General features: G+C 36.2%; 1 protein-coding gene across 1 annotated transcript in view; it reads right to left on the bottom strand.

Moving 5' to 3' along the window:
* Positions 1 to 22,409, bottom strand: part of LOC150088720 (protein HIRA-like) — a 375,669-nt gene that overhangs the window by 170,435 nt on the left and 182,825 nt on the right. The window contains exons 15-16 of the mRNA XM_090369626.1: positions 20,937 to 21,025; positions 11,644 to 12,568 (exon numbers count right to left, since the gene is read on the bottom strand). Coding sequence (XP_090225752.1) covers positions 11,644 to 12,568; positions 20,937 to 21,025 — 1,014 coding nt within the window. The remainder of the gene's footprint in view (positions 1 to 11,643; positions 12,569 to 20,936; positions 21,026 to 22,409) is intronic.

The raw sequence follows: 22,409 nt of genomic DNA, 5'->3' as shown, positions 1-22,409 counted from the left end.
ATTAATCTAAACACACTGCGTTGGGGCTACCTTACTCATGTTTCTGGAGATTAAAATTTTATTTATTTATTTATTTTTTTTTTTTTTCATATCTATTTCATTTTAATAGCTTCTCCATCAACATGAGTTTGCATAGAAACACAGTGTTTGGTACATGATCAGGTGTAGCCCCCTGATGAAATACCTGATCTATGTACCAATTTTTAATTTTTAAAATTTTTTTAATTCTTTAATTTTTATTTTTGAATTTAATTTTATAATTTTTATCTCTATTACACTCCCCTCTTTTTCTTTCAGCTTTTGTACATATGATTAGCCTGTTAATTCAGCATTAATTCAACCTTAATTCTAATTAATGATTTTTTTTTTTTTTTTTTTTTTTTTTTTAGGTTCTTAACATTCTTTTTCTCTTATTTTCTTCAACTAGGCCTGGCATTTTGTGATTAATAACTTCACCTATATTTACTTTTATTTCATTTTACTTTCATTTGTAACATTTATATATATATATATAGTGTTATAACTGCATTGGGATACAAGTTTAGGGTTATAATTTTGTACTGAAATTGAATCGAAATCATGATCAGACAAGAGCAGCAAAGCAAAAGGTTTAAACTAATGGGAGTGCTGTGGCTCAGGGGAAAACTGAGGGGGGCAATTGCCCTCTGAATCACAGCTTTTTAAAATGCACTGCTTGTTTGATGTTTGTGAGCAATCAGGAATGGGACATGATATTGCCAAGGGGACATGATATTGTCTTTGTGTGTGCGCAATGTAAGGAGTGTAGGAAATCAGGCAACAACTCAGCATTATGGGCCTATATGAGAGCTTGAATGACAGGGTGGATGCTCTCAAAGGATATAAATTCAGGGGCCCATCAAGCTCTCAGCTGCCCACATCAAAGGCAGAGCTGGCACTTGATCATCACACACCACAGCGGCAACACCCAAGGCAGAATGCACTGATCCCACAGGAACTAGTAATTGTTGGTGACTATTGTCAGGGAAACAGGGAACATATTGTGTAAAAAGGATAGGTGGAACAGGACCAGGGTATGTCTGCCGGGGGCAAAGGTTGATGATGTTGTAGAGCAGATATCATCTTTTAAGGACACAAAAGGTGATATTATTGTTGTACACGTTGGCACTAATGATTTTAAGAGAAGGAGACCAGCATAATTACTTAACAAGTACAGGTCACTGTTGAAAAAAAGCCATGAATTAGGGATGAATTTGAAAGTGTGTGCAATTCTCCCCAGACACGATAGGAGGTAGTATATGATGACAGCCTTGTCGATCAATTCGGCCCTGGAGAAATTGTGCAAGATTCAAGGAGTAGAATTTTTCTCAGCCTGGTCTGTGCTTGTCAACAGGAGAGACTGTTTCTACAGGGATGGGATACACTTAAATATAAAGGGTGCAAGAATATTTGCTGATGCTATCGAGGCAGTGTTAGGTGGGCCGGAAAACTGTTAGCTTGGGGGGAAACATGAACTAATAGATTAACAGTAGCCGCTGGCAGAAGAGAGAGTGATTCTTGCACTGCTTCTATTGGAATGAGCAGCAGCCTGGAAAACAAGATGAAGGGTATTTCAGAGACTGCTGGGAGTCATTGCAGTACAAGTAAACACATGGATTGTGTTAGGGTAGTTAAGAATAGGAACAGGTGCATGTATACTTGCATATATACCAATGCTAGGAGTTTGGTAAATAAATTTGATGAATCTGAGGTGTTGGTCAAAACATCAAAGGCAGATATTGTTGGGATATCAGAGACGTGGTATCACACAGATATAAGGAAAGCAGAACTGGAATTTGGGGAGTACAATGTGTACACGAAGAATAGACAGGATAGGGAGGGAGCAGGGGTTATGCTATTAGTTAAGAAACACAAAATCCAAGTAAGTGCAGCCAGTTGACATCACTGGACAGTGCAGTGTCGAGTCAGTTTGGTGTGATATAGGCATTGGGGGGATCAACATTGATAGTAGGAGTTATAGGCCTAATGACTCTGAGGAGTATAATAAAAAACTGTACAGGGAAATAGAGTGGGCTAGTAAATCAGTGTCTTATAATGGAGGATTTTAATTTCACAGATATTGACTGGAATTTGTAGGTTGGTCATTCACACACTAGCAAGGCGTTTGTGGATTCACTGGATGATTGTTTTCTACATCAGCATGTTCAGGAGGCAATTAGAGGGAGTAATACTCTTGATCTGATTATCAGTAGTGATTCTTCATGCATTAAGAATCTGCAGATAAAGGAACCACTAGGTGGAAGTGATCATAGTGTGCTGAAGTGGGATTTACTCAAAGAGGTAACTACCATCAGGGGTAAAGGGAAGGGTTTTTGCTTTCATAAAGGCGACTACGGAGGTCTGAGACAGTATTTAAATTCTATACGGTGGGACCAACTGATAATGTTACCAACAGTAAATTCAAAATGGGAGGCATTCAAAGAATTCATCTTGGAAGCTACTAGGCTTTACATACTAACTAAGAAATATTGTTCAAGGTTTAAGCCTAAATGGATGTCAGATAAACTAATGAGACATGTGGCAGAGAAGAAAAATGCATGGGATACATAAACTGATGGCTGACATGGAAGCCCATGATAGATAAAAAAGGCAATTTATGAGAAATGTTTGGCAAAGGACACAAAGAAACACAGCAAAGAATTCTTTACCTACGTAAACTCAAGAAGGAAAGGGATGAATCAGATTGGTCCACTTGATATCGATGGGTCAACTGTTGATGATCCTGCTCCGGTGACTAACAAACTAAAAGTATTTTGCATTTACATTCACACATGAGGAGTCACTCAGGGAAGGAAATGCCAGAGGTAAATTAAACTCTGACGGTGAGTTAGATGGTTTTGTAATAATGAGAGGAAAGTGGAGGAGAAATTGTTAAAGAAAAACACAAGAAAGGCACCTGTGGTAGATGGAATCTATCCAGTTATATTAGAGGAGGCAGCAAAGGAAGTAAGCAAACCCTTAGCCATAATTATGAGAGCTTCCTTGGACTAAGGGGAGGTACCCATGGACTGGAGATGTGAAAATGTGACCCCAATTCACAAAAGAGGATCAAAGGGCGACACAAGTAATTATAGACCAGTTAGTTTAACTTCTGTTCCAGGAAAATTAATGGAGGCACTGGTTAAAGAAGCACTGCAGGATCATCTAGACAAGACTTCAGGTTATAGCTCGGACACAGCATGGTTTTGTTAAGGGGAAGTCTTGTCTGACCAATTTGATTGGATACTATGATGCGGGGAATAACTTTGATATCACATATTTGGATCTTAGAAAGGCTTTTGATACTGTTGCACATGGAAGACTGCTGCGCTGCACAGATTGCAGCAGTGCAGCATTAGAGGCAAATTTGCTGCTATGGATAAAGGGATGGTTGAGTGGGAGAAGACAGAGTGGTAATCAATGGACACTGCTTTTCGTGGACTAATGTTATTAGTGGAGTCCCTCAGGGTTCTGTGTTGGGTCCATTGTTGTTTTCTGTATTTATAAATGACATTGATGATGGTATATCAAGCTTAATGCCCAAGTTCGCAGATGATATGAAGGTTGGCAGGGTTTTTAATGACACTAATGACAGTACGCTGCTGCAACAGGATCTAGAAAAGTTTAGCAGATGGGCTGAGAGGTGGCAAATGAAGTTTAACATTGACAAATGTAAAGTACTACGTATGGGAAGCAGTAACCCCAGAGTAACATATCAACTGTGTGGCACTACACTGACAGTGGTAGAGAATGAAAAGGATCTGGGGGCAATTGTGCAGGCAGATATGAAGTTTTCCGAGCAGTGCAGACAGTCTGCAAGAATAGCTCATGATGTCTTGTCAATGATATACAGGAATTTTTCTAGCAGGGATAAGGAGGTGATTATCCCCTTGTATAAGGCAATGATTAGGCCACACCTTGAGTACTGTATACAGGTCTGGATGCCTCATTTTAAGAAGGATGTAGAGCTGTTTGAACGAGTACGGAGAAGGGCAACAAGACTAGTGAATGGAACAAAGGATTGCTCTTACGAAGGAAGGCTCAAGTTTTGCAGATTACAGTGTCTGGAGACTAGGCACCTGGGAGGTGATCTGATTGTGATGTATAAAGCCTTGAATGGTTTGAGCAGGCTCAATGCTGATGGGATTTTCCCTCTTGCTCAGAATAATCACCTGAGAGAGCATAAATTCAAATGGAGGAAAGACAGTTGTAGGATAGATGTGTGGAAGTTTGCCTTTAGTCAGCGGGTAGTTGATTGGTGGAACAGACTTCCATCTTTTGTTGTAGAAGTTGATAGCCAAAATAAATTTAAGGCTGAGCTGGATAGGTATTTGGAACGAGTGGAGGGGTGAAATGGAAGCTGGTTTTTTTTTTTTTTTGGCTGATGCTGCATAAGCTTGCTTTCTTGCATCATATGCCTCTGCTAATGCTAATATGGAAACCACATAAGACAAACATTGTCAAGAAGTGGGAATATAAAAGATTTATGAGCTGAAAGAAAAAAAAAAAAAAAAAAAAAAAAACTCAAAATCAGTAAAGTCTCTGAGATTTTAGTTCATAAAACCCAGTCCTGAAGAAACTAATTTGTTAACTCTTGTTATATGAGGAGTGTTTACTGATTCTATCAAAAGAACCACCAAGGACTTCCACCACAGGGACTCTTTGAAGAGCTAGAAAGCATAATTTGCATTCTGCAGAGAATATAAATAACTTGTGGACATTATGAACACAGCAACCATACTTTTCGCACTGAATACATAAGATTTTTCTCAAGCCAAGAAAGCCTTTAGTTCTTCCCAATTTTGCACTTACTCAAATTTCTTTGGATTTTAGTCATCTGCGTGGATGAGACAAGAAACATATTTCAAGATCTCTAAAAACAAGTCATTCAGGAAGAGCCAAAAGCCAGTTTTTTTTTTAAATTTTATTATTATTATTTTCATTGTTGTATCCTTTGCCTAAGCAGAGGTGCTGGGGTCTCCTCCATATCCACATTATTTCACTGTGTAGAAGTCACTGTGTGGCAAATGAAGGAAGTCTCTCCTGATTCCTACCCCTATTTATGGGGGGGGCTTCTCTTATATTACTTTGATGGGATGCCCACAATCCAGCCTAGACTGGAGGGGGTTGGCAGGTCTTTTGCTTGTAGATCACCTGTTCTAATGGATAATGAACTGAAAACCATCTTCCCTTAGTGGAACTTGGATAAAAAGTAATTTCAAAGTCAGTGAAGTGAAAATTAATGCAAATGGAGTCAGAGGCTTTTGACAAATCAGAGGAAATAACAGACTAAAGACTTTTTGATACTGAACTCAAAATTCAATAAGCTCATAATCACTGAGTGACTCAATGGTGAAACCATGGTACTTATTAAATAATAAGCTACAAAAGAAAGAAGTGAAAATGTATTTAATGGCCTGACAAGAACTATAAAACGAGTAATAGACCTATAAGAAGATAAAAGGGGAGGTGCTCTTCCTGAATAAAGGAGTGCTTGAAAAAAACATCAATCAATCAATATGATGAATATAGCTGGGTTTCAGATATAGAAAGATCCATTCCCAAAATAAGATGCAGGATTCCACCTGGGCCAAACAGGCAATATGATATCAAAAGTAGTGATTATTTAATGTTTTTTTTAATTTAAAAATAAATCTTACAAGATCAACATTTAATTTAAAAAAAAAGAAAAAAGAGAAATATTATTTTACACCACTTGCAATTAAAGTATTGCATAATAAAATGTGTATCAAAACACAGATTAATTTTAATCTGGAACAAAACAATTTGTTTCACATTAGGAAGTTACAAAATACAGTTTTTAAATATTTTTTGGAAAATAAGATAGGCTTATTCACATTCAACATAAAAACAACAATCTTGATATTCACCAATATATTCATTCATTAATTTCTGCTCTAAGGTAATACTGTTATTCATATACATACAAAAACTCTGTGAGGATGATACTGGATACTTAAGTGCATGCTAAACCGGGTCATTCCTCGGCTAGTGGCCAACCTTTTCTTAATGAACTGTTTAATTATAAATCAGTGCAATCATCAAATGGAAATCACAGTTTATACAGTACCAGCATCCTAAACAAAAAATACAGATGCTTCTGATATCTAGTTAATCATTAAATGGAGAATTCAAGTGAAGTCCCTCCAGTCTAAAAACTAAGCAAAATAATTCAATATACCAAGTAGCTTTTGAAAATTAATTCACCATGATATGCTTTAAATTAACTCTTTAAATATAGATTTATCTGAAATTAGTGATGATAAATATAAGAAGACTGAATTATTTATTTCAGGTGATCAAAATAGTTGGATGCTGTTGAAAAATAAATTTATAAATGTAAATATAAATGTATAGCCATAAATATAAAATTCTTTAGGGTCCTTCAGGAATCAAGAGCTGTGTTGGGGGACTCTGTTTCATATAAGGTCTTGGGAGACTAATGGTGATTCAAGATGGGAAAAACTGGTGGGTTGTAATATACACAGACATACACTGTGCTGCCACTTGCTAGGTACATCCCTGCTGTGCACCCAAATGGTTTGTCCCACAACGTTGCAAGTCACATGACCACAGTTGTGGATATAAATACAGCAGAACAACCTTTCTAGTATCAGTTAAGTGTACAAACCATAGCAAGAATGGGAAAAGGGAGTGATCTAATGGACTCCAAATGTGGCATGGTAGTAGGTGCAAGACGTTCTGGCCAAAGCATCTCTGAAACGGCAGTTCTCCTGAACTTGTCACGTACCACAGTTTCTCAAGCATGTATCAAGAATGATGCAACGAACAGAAAACATCCTCTCAACGGAACTCCTGTGGAAGAAAATCGCACGTTGATGAGAGAGGTCAGGGGAGGATGGCTAGAATTGTGCAAGCAAACAGATGGGCCACAACGTTGCACATCATGTCAGAATACAACCTTGGTGCGCAGAACAAAATATCGCAACAGACCACTAGTCGCACTTTGTCGCAAATGGGCTACAACAGCCGACAGACACATCATGTACCTTTGTTATCAATGAAGAACAAGAGAACATGCCTCCTGTGGGCACAGCAACACCTGCACTGGACTATCAAGGATTGGAAAACAGTTGCTTGGTCTGGCAAGTCGAAGTTCCTGGTGCATCATATTGATGGAAGGCTCAGAATGTGGCGAAAACAACGTGAATCCATGGACCCATCATGTCTGACGACTACTGTGCAAGGAGGTGGGGGAAGTGTTATGATGTGGGGAATGTTTTCTTGGCACATGTTGGGTCCATTGATACCCATAGATTCACGTCCGAATGCCACACTGTACCTTTTTTTTTTTTTTTTTTATGAGAACCCCAAACACGAGAGGTATTATAACCTATAGTACTTAGTACCGTGCTTGGGTTGGAGGTTGAGAAGACGAAAGAAGATATTTGTTGATATTGGACTTGAACTTCTGTAGATTGTAATTTTCAGGAAATACGTATGAAGGAAGGTTGTTCCAGAAAACGGCAGTTGAATGAATAAATGAAGAAGACGAAAAGTTGGTTCTGTGGGTTTGAAGTTGGACAGTAAATGGATGTTGGCTGGTGGCGGCACTTGTTCGGACTGTTTTGAAAGAGAGAGCGGGAATTATAGAAGCCAATTCAGAAGAACAGTGCCCATGGAAGTATCTGTAGAAGAGGCATGCAGCAGAAACAGTGCGTCTATGAGAAAGCGAGTGGAGAGACTCTGTTAGAGATGAATCATTAATTAACCTAACTGCCCTCTTCTGAATGGAATCAAGAAGCCTGAGAGAGGTTTTGGGGGCACCACCCCAGATGTGGGAACAATATTCCATGGCAGGGCGGATTTGCGATTTATACAGAGTGAGCAGCTGTTTGGGAGAAAAGTAACGCCGAGAGCGAAAGAGAAAACCAAGTTTTTTAGATGCAGAGGAAGCAATATTTGTAATGTGCTTGCGCCAAGAGAGATTAGAAGTCAGGGTAATCCCCAAAAGAGATATATCATTTTGCCTAGAAATCGGAGTGTCAATAAAGATAAGCATAGGAGCAGAAGAATCCTTTTTGCGAGATATAAGACAAGATTGAGTTTTAGAAGGGTTGAAATCAACTAAGTTGTCTTTGCCCCACTGGAGAATTACCTGAAGATCGGCATTTAAGGAATTGGCAGCAGATTTTCGAGAACTTGAAGCTGATTGAGCTGGACAAGGTTTCTCAAAATGGAAAGTGGAATGCAATGTGCTATCATCGGCAAAACTATGGATAGGATTTCCAGTCAGTGGAAGAAGGTCATTGATATACAAGAGGAAAAGAGTGGGGGACAGAACTGAACCTTGGGGGACACCAGCATTAGTGGAGAAGTTAGAAGACAGAGAGCCATCTACCATCACCCTCAGTGAGCGATCAGAGAGAAAACTGGATAACCAATTACTAAAAACAGTTGGCAAATCATAAGATGGAAGCTTGTTTAGAAGACCTTTATGCCAAACACGATCAAAAGCCTTTGAGATGTCAAGAGCAACTACTTGTGTTTCACCGAACCTTTCCATTGAATTAGTCCATAAATGGGTAACATAAGCCAGAATATCACCAGTGGATCGACACTGACGGAATCCATACTGGTGATCGTTGATCACACGGAAGGTTTCTAGGTAGTTTAAGAGTTGGCGGTTAATTGATTTCTCCATTACTTTAGAAAGAGTAGAAGTAATTGCAATGGGACGATAATTGGATGGGAGGGATTTGTCACCCTTTTTAGGAACTGGCTGGATATGAGCAAATTTCCAAGCAGAAGGAAAAACACCTTTGGAATAAGAAAGTGAAAAAAGGCGGCAAAGAATAGGAGTAAGTTCAGGAGCACAGGTTTTGAGAACAAGTGGAGAAATACCATCAGGACCTGGAGCTTTCTTAGCATCAAGATTCATCAAAATCCTTCTGATATCCTTTTGACGGAAGACCACAGGAGGCATTGAATGGAGCGTGTTAGGAATGGTGGGAGGTGTTTTACCAAGATCATTAATACATGAGCTCGAAGAAAAATGGGATGCTAGCAGGTCAGCTTTATCCTTGGCTGAAGTGACAACAGAACCATCTGGTTTGGACAGAGGTGGGAGCAGAGATGGGCAAAAGTTGCGGCCAATAGCTTTGGCAAGAGACCAGAATGCTTGGCTACCATTAGGGCAAGAAGCAAGTTTTCTACTCTTAGCCTGTTCAAACTCTAGTTTGGACTGATTAATAACTGCTTTACAATTGTTGCGAGCTTTGGTGTAGGCAGAAAATGAAACTGAAGAATTAGAAACAAGCCAATTACGATATGCAATGTTCTTCTCTTGGACAGCCTTAGCACATTTATTGGAAAACCAAGGTTTAGATAAAGGACGAGATTTTAAAGTGGAGTGTGGGATAAAGGATTCCATTCCTGCAAGAATAATTTCACTGAAACGATCTGAGCAAATGTTGACATCAGAAGTTTTGAAACAGTAATCCGACCAAGGAAAAGAAGAAAAGAAGTCTCGCAGGTCATCCCATTTTGCATTCTTGTAATGCCAAACAATACGAGGTTGGGAATAGCCATGAGATAAAGGTTCCATTGGAGAAGAGACAATCACCAAGTTGTGATCTGAAGTGCCTAAAGGACCTCTCACTTCGACCGTGTACTTAGAAGGGTTGTTTGTGAGAAAAAGATCAAGCGTATTGGCTGTATGATTAGGATTGTCCGGTATTCTTGTAGGTAAATGAACAATCTGTGCTAGGTCATTAGTAATTGCAAAAGCCTCGGCATCTCGACCTGCTGGGTCGGTGTGACTAGAAAATGGAAGCCAGCTGGAGTTGTGAACGTTAAAATCACCAAGGAAAATTACCTCACTGTTAGGAAAGTTGGACTGGAGAAAGTCAAGTTGCAAAGAGAGGAAGTCAAAGAGCTCCAAGTGATTAGTGGAGTTGGGAGAACGGTAGAGACAACAGATGAATTTGACACAATGAGGTAGAGAGATTTTAAGCCAGAGAAGATCAAAGAGAGGAGATTCCAAATTTCCAAGTCTCTGACAGGGAATATCAGAACGGACATATGCACAAGTACCACCTTTGAGGCGAAAGGAATCATACAGCAAATAATTTGGACATCTGAGATGAGCAGTAGTTGAATCAACTGATAACTGAGATTCAGTCAGAAAAAGTACATGGGGTTTGGAAGACTGCAAGTGGAAATGGACATCGTTGAGATTAGAATTGAGACCACGTATATTTGTGAAATGAATTAGGAAGTCCTTGGGAGGTTTAGATCTTTTCGCAGATAAGCTTGCTCTATTATTTTGACAATTCATGGTGTATTCAATAGTAAGAAAAAGTGGGTGGGACATGCTGTATGAAGTAATGAAATTTTTGGATATGGCGTACATGTGGTAAGAATATACCCAGATCCTTGACATAACGTGGCCTCGACAATGCTCCCCGCATACACACTACTCGGACTCCCTCCAGTCACTATCTGAGAGTAGAGGTAGCAAGATTATACACTAGCTGATCCGGAAGCTTCCTAGAGAGTTACCAATAGGTTCAGTCCGGTGTACTAACTAGCGGCCGGCCTGCGAACACCGTTTTAGAGCTGTACCCTCGAAATGTAAGGAATATTGGATCTCGACACGACATTCATCATAACCTCAAAAATCATCAATCATACTGCATGATGGAAGAGATAGGGATCCGTTCGTGTTGACAGTTTATCCTCAGTCAAATGGTTACTTCCAGCAGGATAATGTGCTGGCGCACAAAGCCCAAATCACTATGGAATGGTTCCAGGAACATGACAATGACTTTTCTTTGCTGCAGTGGCCCGCTCAGTCCCCAGATCTCAATCCTATTGAACATCTTTGGGATGAGTTGGAAATAGCTGTTCGCTGCAGGCCTACACCTCCTTCAAATCTCAATGAACTGCGTGACACACTCATGTCTGCATGGTACTCCATTCCTGTACATTTTCAGCATCTTGTTCAATCCATGCCTAGACGAATTCAGGCTGTTCTGAAGGCTAAAGGAGGCTCAACATGCTACTAGGTTGGTGTACCTAATAAAGTGGTAGCACAGTGTAGTTTACTATGCAGTGTAAACAGATTGGGTTTACCTCCCAAGGTGGCCACAGGGCAGAGAGTTTAGAGGAAAAAACTTGTCGGGGACAAAATTAGAGAGCCACCAGTTTCTCTGTACAGTTAACAATCGAGCAGAAGAGTCCAGTTCAGTAGTGCATTGAGCAGCATTTCTTTTCATGTAAATTAACTGAATATATTCTTTAACTTTCCCAAATGAGAAAATACTCTCTCCCCGACAGTGGGTTTGCAATGCGTGGACTACTGTAACTTTAAAGTAATTCAGTTTTCTCTCAGCTTAATTAATTCCCAAAGCACCATTAAATGCTTTCCTTCAGCTATGCAGTGAAGCATCTTTTTATCATAATTTTATGCCTGCGTACTAAGATGCCCTCGCCCAATCAGATGATAAATGCTTACTGCACTATAATATATAAGACAGAAATTGTGACCATATTTTATTTTATTTTTGTTCTCTGTTATTTTAAGCATTCAATTCACTTTCATGTATTTCATAATTTATATAATAATAGCAATTGATTTACCTTGGATTCAGGGAGTGCTACTTGAGATGGTGCCTGATTCTGGGTTGAGTGGTTAAGGGCAGCCATGGTAGTGATGATTGCAGATACAGCAGCAGTGGTAATAGCAGCAGTTGGCATTGGCATAATAGTAGTACTGGTGCTGGTCGTTGCTGTAGTAACAGTTGTAATTACTGCAGGAGTAATTACAGAACTACTAGCAGTGTTTGTGACAGCATTAGTAGGAGTAGCAATAACAGTAGAAGGGATAGAAGTATTAGCAGAGGTGGCAACAGTAGTGGTGGTGGTGCTGGTGGTAGTAGTAGCAGTAGTTGTGGTGGTAGTAGATGCTGCAGTAATAACAACAGTTGCAGTCATGGAAGCAACAGCAGCAGCAGTGGTGGTGACAGTAGTAACAGCACTGGAAACAGCAGTATTAACAACATCAGTGGCAACAGTAACAGAAGCAGTTGAAGTAGTAGCAGTAGTTGAATGGACAGTAGTTCCAGCAGTAGTAGTTGAATGGACAGTAGTTCCAGCAGCAGTATTATTATTATTATTATTATTATTGGAAGCAGCAGTAGGTGTAATCACAACAGTAGGAGTACTATTAGCAACAGTAGTGGTAGTGGTGATAGTACTAGTAGCAACGGCAGTGGTGGTGGTGATGGCGGCGGCAGTTGTAGCAGTAGTAGGTGCAGGAGTAGGAGTTGTAGTAGTAGAACTGGTAGTAACAGTAACAGCACTAGGAACAGAAGTAGCAGTAGTCACAGTTGTAGTTGGTGTTACTAATACTAAGGCTGTGTCCGTAGAAGGCTGCACTGTTAAAATAGATTGGACAGTACTGACAACAGTTTCATCTCTCTTTTCGATGATTATCTTACTCTTGCTTTCAGAGGAAGAGCTAAAGGTTGGGCTTCCTCGACTGTTGAATGGCAGTGGTATGTCTCTAGAAGAAGAAAATAAAATAATGAAAATCAAGAAAAGGGAAAACTAACAATCTCATTTACACTTCTTTATTTTTTTAATTATAATTTACCACTGTAGACTAAATTCTGTCTGTAATAACAATCCCACCAAATCTTTCAGAATTTTAGAATTTTTTAAAATTTGCAGCTAAAAATCAGATTTTAAGCAATACCTTGATCATGGACGTAAAAAAAACCCAAAAAACTCTAAAATGCGATAATGAAATACTATGAGGCAAATGAACATCTTATTCTTCAGATCATGAATTTTCAATGTTAAAAAAATGTGGTTTTTAGCCTGTGAACTAAGTGCAAAAATTGTGATTTACCATAAAATGATTTTAATTCCATATGACAATTATGCTCTATGCAATACTGATTTAACAGAATTTAGGATGACTAATAACTTAACCCATTGATTTAACATATGATTTGACACATTACTGCCTACATTTAGTGAAAGGTCATTCTTGTGCCATTAGTGATGTTTAAGTTTCAATCATATTACTTATTGAATCCCCTCCTAACTAACATGTTCAATAAGTGATATTATTGAATCAAGAGCTGGGTTTGGGGGACTGTTTCATATAAGGTCTTCTCTTGACTATAAATATGCTTGATATACAAAAAATGTAATTTTATCATAAATGTGTATTATTTGTGCTGTTCCAGCTTAACACTGCGAAGTACAAACAAACAGAAGAGATTTAAAGTAACCAACCCAATGCAAAAACACGAATGTCTTGAAATAAGAGAATTGGGTCATCATCAAATTTTTGACAAATGAAGGAAATGGAACAAAAGTTAATCATGAATGCATGAAAGCTGTATATTGTAATGATACCACTTCCTAATACCAAATAAAAATTTTGATCTAAGTAGTTGAGAATGGGGTTAAGAATCCAAGGAAGATAATACCTGCTTGGGACTACCTGTAGTGACAACTCCAGAAATTTGCCAAAAACTGAAGACTTGATTATGCAAGATTTATGTATTGCAGTGTCTACAACTGCCAGGGAATGTAATATTTCTGAAGGGGTTGATACTGATTATTTTCCACGAATAGTCAGTTCTTGCCAGGTCCCAAGGATGCTCACACTTTTGCAGGAACAGTGGATGATATAGATCCACGTTTCTTTCAAGAATTGTAACTAGTGATGACACATGAAATCATCATTGAAATCAGAAAAAAAAAAAAAGGAGTACATGCAATGAAAACATCATGGTGACGGCCACCACTGCTAAAAAATTTTCAGGACTCATCATTTATATATTTTGCTATTTCTTGGGATATAGAAGGAATTCTTTTGATAGATTATGTGCCACATAAAAAAACAATCACTGGAAATGCCTATGCTGCTGTTCTCAAAAATTTAAGAGGGATCATAAAGGAACAGAAAAGAGGGAAATTGACATGAGGTGTCTTACTTCTTCAAGAGATGATGATTTCAAAGAAGTTGTAAATAAGCTTTTCAGGTATTTCTTCTTTGCTTTCAAAATAGAGGACATGTATTGAACTCAAGGAGATATATACTGAGTTGGCTTTGCACTACCAACACTTGTCTGTGTAGTAACGGACGGTCTGTAACACTGGCAAGACTAAAAGTCAGAAACAGCTGATATATAAAATTGTAGTTTGCACACATGATCAGGTTTTGAGTGTTTGCAAGGAAGAATGGGTCAGTGTTGAGATCTTTCCAACTTAGAATGTTAAATGATTGTGGGAGCAAGCCATGCAGGTGCCAGTATCTCAAAAACGGCCAAAATGGTTATAGGTGCACCTGTTCTTTGGTATCATGAGTATTCCGTGATTGGCTCAACAGTTTGTTATTTGGTTTTTAGGAGCATTAGCAACTAAGGCCATATTGCTCTGGGGATATGTGGTGGTCATTCCCTGATCTTTCCGCATCCTCCGTTTTTGTTGGGCACGGGCTCGAATCCCAGTCTGATCAAGAAGCGTGTGCTATGCACTGCTGCTCTTGCCCACCTGGCTACGGAGGCACCGGCTCAACAGCAGTCAAACAAACAGCCAAAGGTGGGGTAGCCACATGTGGTGAGTGATATGCATCTTATAACACAGCACAGCGGCCCCATTAACCACTCAATGCAATGTAGGAATAGCAAGACCAATATCCACTTGGACTGTGCTGGGCATTAGCTTGTACAGACTATGGCAGTTGATGGCCGCCATTGGTACCCATGCTCACTATGAGACAAAGATTGTGCCTTGAATGGGCACATCAGCACCGACACTGGATGACTGACATATGGAAATCTGTCTCATGGTCTGACGAATCCCATTTTCAACTCTGTCAAGCTGATGGGCATATCTGTATTTGGAAAAAGCAACATGAGGCCATGGCCTAGATGCACTGTTAGTGTTCGGCAGACTGTAGGCAGGGGTATTATGGTTTGACAACTGATTATGTGGCATGCCTTGGGTCAACTGATTCTACCATTAATCAACAGAACAGCTTGATAGGAATGCCTGCCTTTCTATTATCACTAAACAAGTATGCCTCTTCATGATGACAGTATATCCAGACAACTCCAGTGTATACAATAAGAAAATGTGCCATGTCACAAGTCCTGACAGGTTGCTAACTTGTTTAAGGAACATGATAGTCAATTCTCTGTCCCCGAAGTATTAGGTAAGTATTTCTAATGTAAAACCTCAGTGTATATTAGAGGGGGGGGGAATTATGCTATGCTTCTTTATTAAGAAGGTAGATAAATTTTTGAGTGCTCCTTATGTTATATTTGCTCTAGATTTCATTTACCATATAACAGATACGGGCATTGACATTTGATTTTTTAGTAAGGGGAAAATATACAGCAGGGCCTTGCCTTCTGTTAACATCGATGTCTGATATTCTGAGGAAGCGATTTACCTTCCATAAGGCAATCATTTTAAAGGACCGATAACATTTGCAGGAACCAATGGCTCTCCAATACAGCTGGGAATGATGCATTGGTGGAGTCTTGGCCAACCAGGGTGTGAAATGTCACTAGTACATTTTCATATAATTGTTCTCAACTAATCAGTGCCTTTGCTATTGTTCAGCACAACATTCTTGCTTTGTTTTGAAACACATAATGGGCATTGCTATTCTTTGTTTACCTTCTGTTTGATAAAGTTGTTCATTTAAACAGAGTACAATTTTGGAAATTACAATTTAATTGTGGTTATTTTTGAATTTATTAATTAAATAAATTGAAATTAATAACCATGGCTCCTAAAGTTAAGAATAAAATTTTCATTGAAGTGAAGCAGGAGATGTTAAAAAAAACATGGAGTGAAAATTAGTGCATTAGTGCATGAATATTGTTTCCCTCGATTGACCATTTCTACAATAGTTAAACAAAAGAACACTCTAAAGAGTGCTAAAGTTAGTGATGATTACACATTGATGCATAAGGGTGGAGACCTTTAAGGTAAATGCTAATTTATTGTTTGTTTTTTTATTTTAAAATGTTTTATAACTATTTATTAAATAATCTATATAAAACACTCATTTTTAATCTAAAAAGTTGTTGCTCGTCAGGGTGTTGGAACGAATTAAAGGAAATCGATGTATTATTGGAATATTATTGGTTCCAGCTTACAATATTTTCAACATACAGTGGGTTTTGTAGAAAGATTTACCATTGGATGTTGGGACCCCACTGTATTTACAATTGGCATGGGTGGAGATGTAATAACAATCATCTCCCTCCAATAGCAGACCGATAAGAGATCCCTCCTCCCTCCATAGTCAAATACTTATGAGCTTAATTATACTTTCTTTTACATGGTCAGTATATCAACTAATATCCTCTAAAGCAGTGGTGTCCAACCTACAGCCTGCAGGCCGGATATAGCCCATGAATAATTTTTATACAACCAGTGCAGAAAGTGAACTAAACCTGCATTTAAAATTTTATTAATTATTTCAAGAACTGTGTACATTCAATGCTAAAATAAGTAGAAATAAATGAATTTAAAGTTTAATTAATTAATTAATTAATAATGATGAAAGTTTAATTAGTTATAAAGACTGTGGCACTCGCTGCAGTGAATGCATGAGTGTTGAAGTTACAAAGCCACGTGTTGGTGTTGTGAATTCTATTTCTTTTAACTATGTTTTGTATCAAATATGCGCAAGCCTGACCAGAAGCATATGTATATACGAGGTGCTATCAAAAATGTTCCAGAACTCCAATTATGGCACGCCTTTTACTTGACCTCGGTAGCTGTGCAAAAGTGCATGCGCAGTACACTTAATTTAAAATGTAATACACTAATTTTTCTCGAATCACTCAGTGCGGCCTGTGAAACAAATTTAGTATGGGAAAAGGTTGGGCACCACTGCTCTAAAGCATCACTAAGCCAAGATTAAATAATTTTAATGAAGATATCATTCAAATGATTTAAAACACATGAAATCAACTGGCACCTTCAATCACTTAATGGCAGTGCAAATTTACAAAAATTTAAACAATTGTAGTGTCACAATATGCCCAGTGAGATATGCCGTGGCACTACAGTTGTCATGTGTTTCTCTTCACTCGATGTGCTGATGCATTATCATTAGTTATAACATGACTATAATTAATGATAAGAGAGCGTATTTTTGCTCACTTTTACAAACGCTGCATAAAATATAGTGTACAACTTTTAAAGAAGATGGATTACACAAACTTTAATTATAATAATAAGTACAAATGTTTTGATTTATCTTTTACAACTATATCTTAATAGCGAATATTTTAGCAAATGATGAAAGTTTAATTAGTTAGGCCTATGATTTACACGGGCTAATGATATTAACGCTAATTATTGCTTGCAGAAGAAACAACTAAATTTTTAAATGCACTTCAATTTAAATGAAGTTCTTCCACAATGGTATGAGATATACATACACTGACATATATATACAATGAGATATGGTATGAGATATGTTGATTATTTTGTCATTTCTCAAGGTCATACTTTCTTCAAGTTCTTCAATCTTCAAAGTGATATGAAAAAAAGTTCAAAGTATGTCCAAGAAATATGTAAATGTCAGTCAAAAACACAAAAATCTACAGACTGGCATCACAATGTCCATGTGCAACACAGTACGCATGGCACTGATGAGTATATCACTAAGAGGATGGACTATAATGGTTCTCAAAGTGAGTGTCCTGGTATTTGATGAGCCACAAATTATAGTATATTTTGAATTCAAATGTGTTGAATTCAAGTGACAAAAATTTGGGAACCATCAAGGATAGAAGGTTAAAAAAAAATCATTTCCCTCTGCTCTACTCTCTAGACCCGTTTCCATGATCAAGGGAGTAACCATATATTCAAAACATACACACAGTAACTGTAAAACTTTGGTATACCAATATAAAACTGCATTATCTCAAAAATCCAAGACTGGAGAGGTATCAATGTTTGATATACTATCCATTCTTTATAAAAATCTATTATATAAAGCTCTTTTTATTATTAGGCCTTATGCTGGTATAAAGAAACCAGAAACATGATTTTTTTTTCTCCAAAACTTGAAAAAAAAATCTCATTGTTACTTCTCTTTTGATGTAATATTACCTTCTACACCTTTTTATGTGTCACTATTCAGTTTCATCAACTTCTGGATCTGAACTTTACACTGTTGTGTCAGATTATAGTTTATAAAAATAAGACAAAATCAGACAAAAATGGCATGCACAATCTTCTTTTCTGATTTTAAAATCTCTTTTAATCTGGCACACTACTACAGTAAAATCCCATTTGAACAAATACCATTTTATCAAAAAGTTCACTATAAATAAAATATTTCCAGGTCTGGGCTCAATTCTGCTATTAATAGTACTTTGTAAGTCTCATTTTAACAGAATTAGTACTGACAAAAAACTACAGTATAAATTAATTTTAAAGCCCACCTATGCACAAAATATGTAGGTTTACAAGAAAAGAAAAAAATTAGGTGAAAATTATCAATAATACAGTGTAGCTCATATTGGAAATATGACTATGAGAAAACTCACTTGAAGGGTGAAGGGATGGAAAGTTTGAAAGGAATTCAGCAAAGGAATTGAGTATCACACCCTCTATTATACTTTCCTCCAGTTTTTACAAAATAGAAAAAAACTAATAAATAATAATAATAAACAAACAAAAAGAAAAAAACAGATGATGCGGATGAAGAATTTGCATACACGTAGTTTCTTTTCTTATTTATTTGGGGGGGGGGGGGTATGCCAATCATATAAAAACATAAGTCACCATATGATAAAGGCCTTGTGTTTTCATGATTTCAAGTCTTTCACACTAGAAAAATTCTCATAAACAGTTCACAAAAAAGTGTTACGATCAGTAATCTTAGTGGATACAGAATAGACATTTTTTATTGCACTAAAATTTTTGCATTAAGCATGAAAACAAAGTTAAACATTAAAAATAGAAACTGTTGTATCAATATGTGAAAATAATAAGTTATATTTATTGTACAGTATTTCTGAATGTGCAGCTTATTAAAGTTTTATACAATTTAGTATTTTTTTAATAATTAAAATATACTTTCAAAATTATACTCTGAACAAATATTTTTACTTTTGTAGTACTTTTTTTTTTAAATTGATTATTGATATTAAAATCTATATTTATCCCACAGTAGTAGCATCCAAAATGCAGCAAAAACAGTGGCAGATCACCTGACAGGGTGAAAAACTTTTATATTTTAATTTCTGCTTAAATAGTGCTGCCAATATTTCATCTTTTCTTAATGGATTGAAGTACTTAATTGTATGTACTTTTCGAATTTTAATAAAAAAATCTGAAATTTTAAACCAAGATGTGTTTTAAATCTTTTATTTAAAAAAATATATATATATTATTCTGCAAAAATTCCAAAAATCAGATTTAATATAGAAACATCGATCTCTTATTTTCTTCAATTTTTCTGGTTTAAAGGATCATTAAGTGCACAAAAAGATCATTACAGCATGCTTCATAGTGCACAAAATTTGAAACTACGTATCTGCATCCCACATTTTAATACCCATCTGGAGAAAATATCAAGTTTTGATATTAAAGTCTTTGACAATAAATTTGTGTTATTGTCTTTCCTCTGCAAAAGCATTAATAAATTTTTCAAAATCAACCGGGATAAGACTATAGATGTTTACTGAACTAATCGGAGAATTAAAACAAGTAATCTGAAACTTTAACCAAACAGAGTGCCAGCACTTGTTTGATCTCACACTACTCTTCAAGCAAAAAGCCAAATTTTGCAAAGACAGTGGGTTACCTGACAGGTTCTCATGCAAAATTTCTGTATAAAAAAATTTCAGATTTTTAATCACTCATTAATGATTAAAGCAGTAACATTATTTTCATGAGTTACCTGCCAGATTACCAGCCACTATTGTCAGGTTAAGTAAAATAAAACTGATATTACCACCACTACTATATATTAGAAAAATGCAGCAGAATTTATCTGAACAAAACTGTGGTACAACAAAATAATTAATGAACTCCCGAGAAGTTCATTGTAATGGGATTCTATTGCATACATTGCAATATACACATAAAATCACTTAGAAACATTGATAAGAGATGGCAGAACTTACTGGAAGATTTGTAATATAATTTGAAATGCTATTTGAAACAGCCTTGAAAAATATATAAAAAATATATTCTGGAGAGAATTGTATAATGCTTAATTGAATTACAATAGCATTAGAGATTACTAGCAGATTCACTTTGGTAGTTTATACACATACTGGCTATATTTTATGAAATTGCACTTTAGTAGCATTTAGTAAATTTTTATAACTACAATTTTCAACCATGCTATTAATGAAGTTGACATACAACTTCCTCTGCCTCAAAATAAGTATTATGCTTGACTTGAATGAATTTTTATCACTTGAAACTAGCAATTGAAAGAAATTATTAAGTTGTGGGATTTCATTTCTTTAAGAAATGTGATAAGTTGAAAGCTGCATATAGTTCTCCAAATGAAACTATCAAGAAAAATGTTAAGTTTATTCATAACAGACAAGTAAATATAACAAAAATAATATGTTCTATTTCAATATTCTTAAAACTTCCTGAAGTTTCAGATGCTTTTGTTTTATCAAAAATGTAATACTTTGATATGCTGATTATAATAACTTTTTAACAATTAAGAGAGAATCTAAAGCAGAAGAAAATAAAGAAAAAAATGTTAAATATAAAACTTTTACTCTCTAAAGCTCAAATGTTATTGTCAAATGAATAACATGTTTATAATTAAATGATGTTAATGTCCTGAGACATAAATATGCACTAGAAAACATATCTATCATGTGTCACTATAATAAATGTAAACTTACCCAAGGTCAGGAGCTGGTGGAATAAACAGAGGAGTAATCCTTCTCCTGCCATCTGGCATTCGTGTTTCAATTTGCTTATCCAATGGTCCCTAATTGGACAATAATAAACAGTTTCAGTTCACTGTTTTTACTATAAATTTTAACAAATAAATACTGCAGCAGGACATTATAAAAGACATGAAAGTTATGAGTTTAGCCACTCATAACAGACAAAAACAGATTTCAATGACCAAAAAATGTCCTGAACCTCTCCAAAATGAAAACAAAGAGATAAGCTACACCTTTTCAAGAAAGACAAAATGGTCAGCTGTATTACCTTTATTACACATGAGTAATTTAATTATATCATAAAATCATTAAGTAAAATTTTGGCCGTGCTACAAGTTCATTAACAAAATAATTTGAAGATCATTGCATGAAAAGAGAATCAGAAGAAATTTTTAATGATTTAAACATAAAAATTAAAAATGAATTTACATGCACTGCACCCCCCCCCCACACCCCCACTCCAACCCTGACAAACTGCTATTTTGATTTTCTGGGATGGTAAATAGCAAATGCAGACTGTTATAGATGAACTGAAAAATAAGAATAAATATAAAAGAAATGGAGATAAAAGATGATTCATGTAACTGAGCAGTATCACCTTTATAAATAAGAAGCAAATTTTAGGCCTTTTCTAAACAATCTCAGTATTAATGTGTTTAACAGCCTCAATTTCATTTCTATTCTAAAGTAGTTAGCATACTATATATCTTTTTATTCCTGCAATTTTGCTATTATATTTGTTCATGAAATTATTATAATATTACTAACTTATAAACAATCATAAAATAATGAGGGGCATACTAAAAATAAAATTTTATTTTCCCTGTAACACTGTAAACACAGAATTGATCTCTTTCACCATTACTATGTCACAATACTCCTCATCACATTATATCACCTGTCAAAATTATAGGAAACTGGTGCAACACTAACACAACTCGTGAACATAATGAGAAACAAATTAATTTTTTTTTACCCATGACCCATCATAAAATGGAAGGAAAAGCTAGTTGAGAGAAACTGAAAATTTATTTTAAATTGGTATTACGCATACATACCACATATCAGTTAATACAATTCAATATTATAATGAATGCATTAATGTTGTCTATTCTTTTAAAATAAATCATATAATACTACGTAAAAATGATTTTTAATTTTGAAGTTTGAGGCTATGAAGGTAGCCTTTATAAATTTTGGTTTGCTTATTTGAAATAATGCAGTACTGAAACAGATCATTGTGTAGTGCAATCCTTGACATTACACTGACCTAGATACTAGATTTATTGTATTCTTTTTTTTTTTTTTTTTTTTGTTAGAAGTGGAGGTGCATCTATTATTACATATATTGTTTGCAATTAGTTTGGGAGACTCACTTTTGACTACCTTACAAGTACCCTCGCATGTATTACATGTAAATCAAAG

This window comes from Mastigoproctus giganteus, chromosome 3 (genome assembly GCF_048544385.1).
Source record: "Mastigoproctus giganteus isolate SK-2022 chromosome 3, ASM4854438v1, whole genome shotgun sequence".
Taxonomy (NCBI): Eukaryota; Metazoa; Arthropoda; class Arachnida; order Uropygi; family Thelyphonidae; genus Mastigoproctus; species Mastigoproctus giganteus.
The sequence above is the reverse complement of the archived record's forward strand: the minus strand, read 5'-3'. Positions and strand labels throughout refer to the sequence as shown.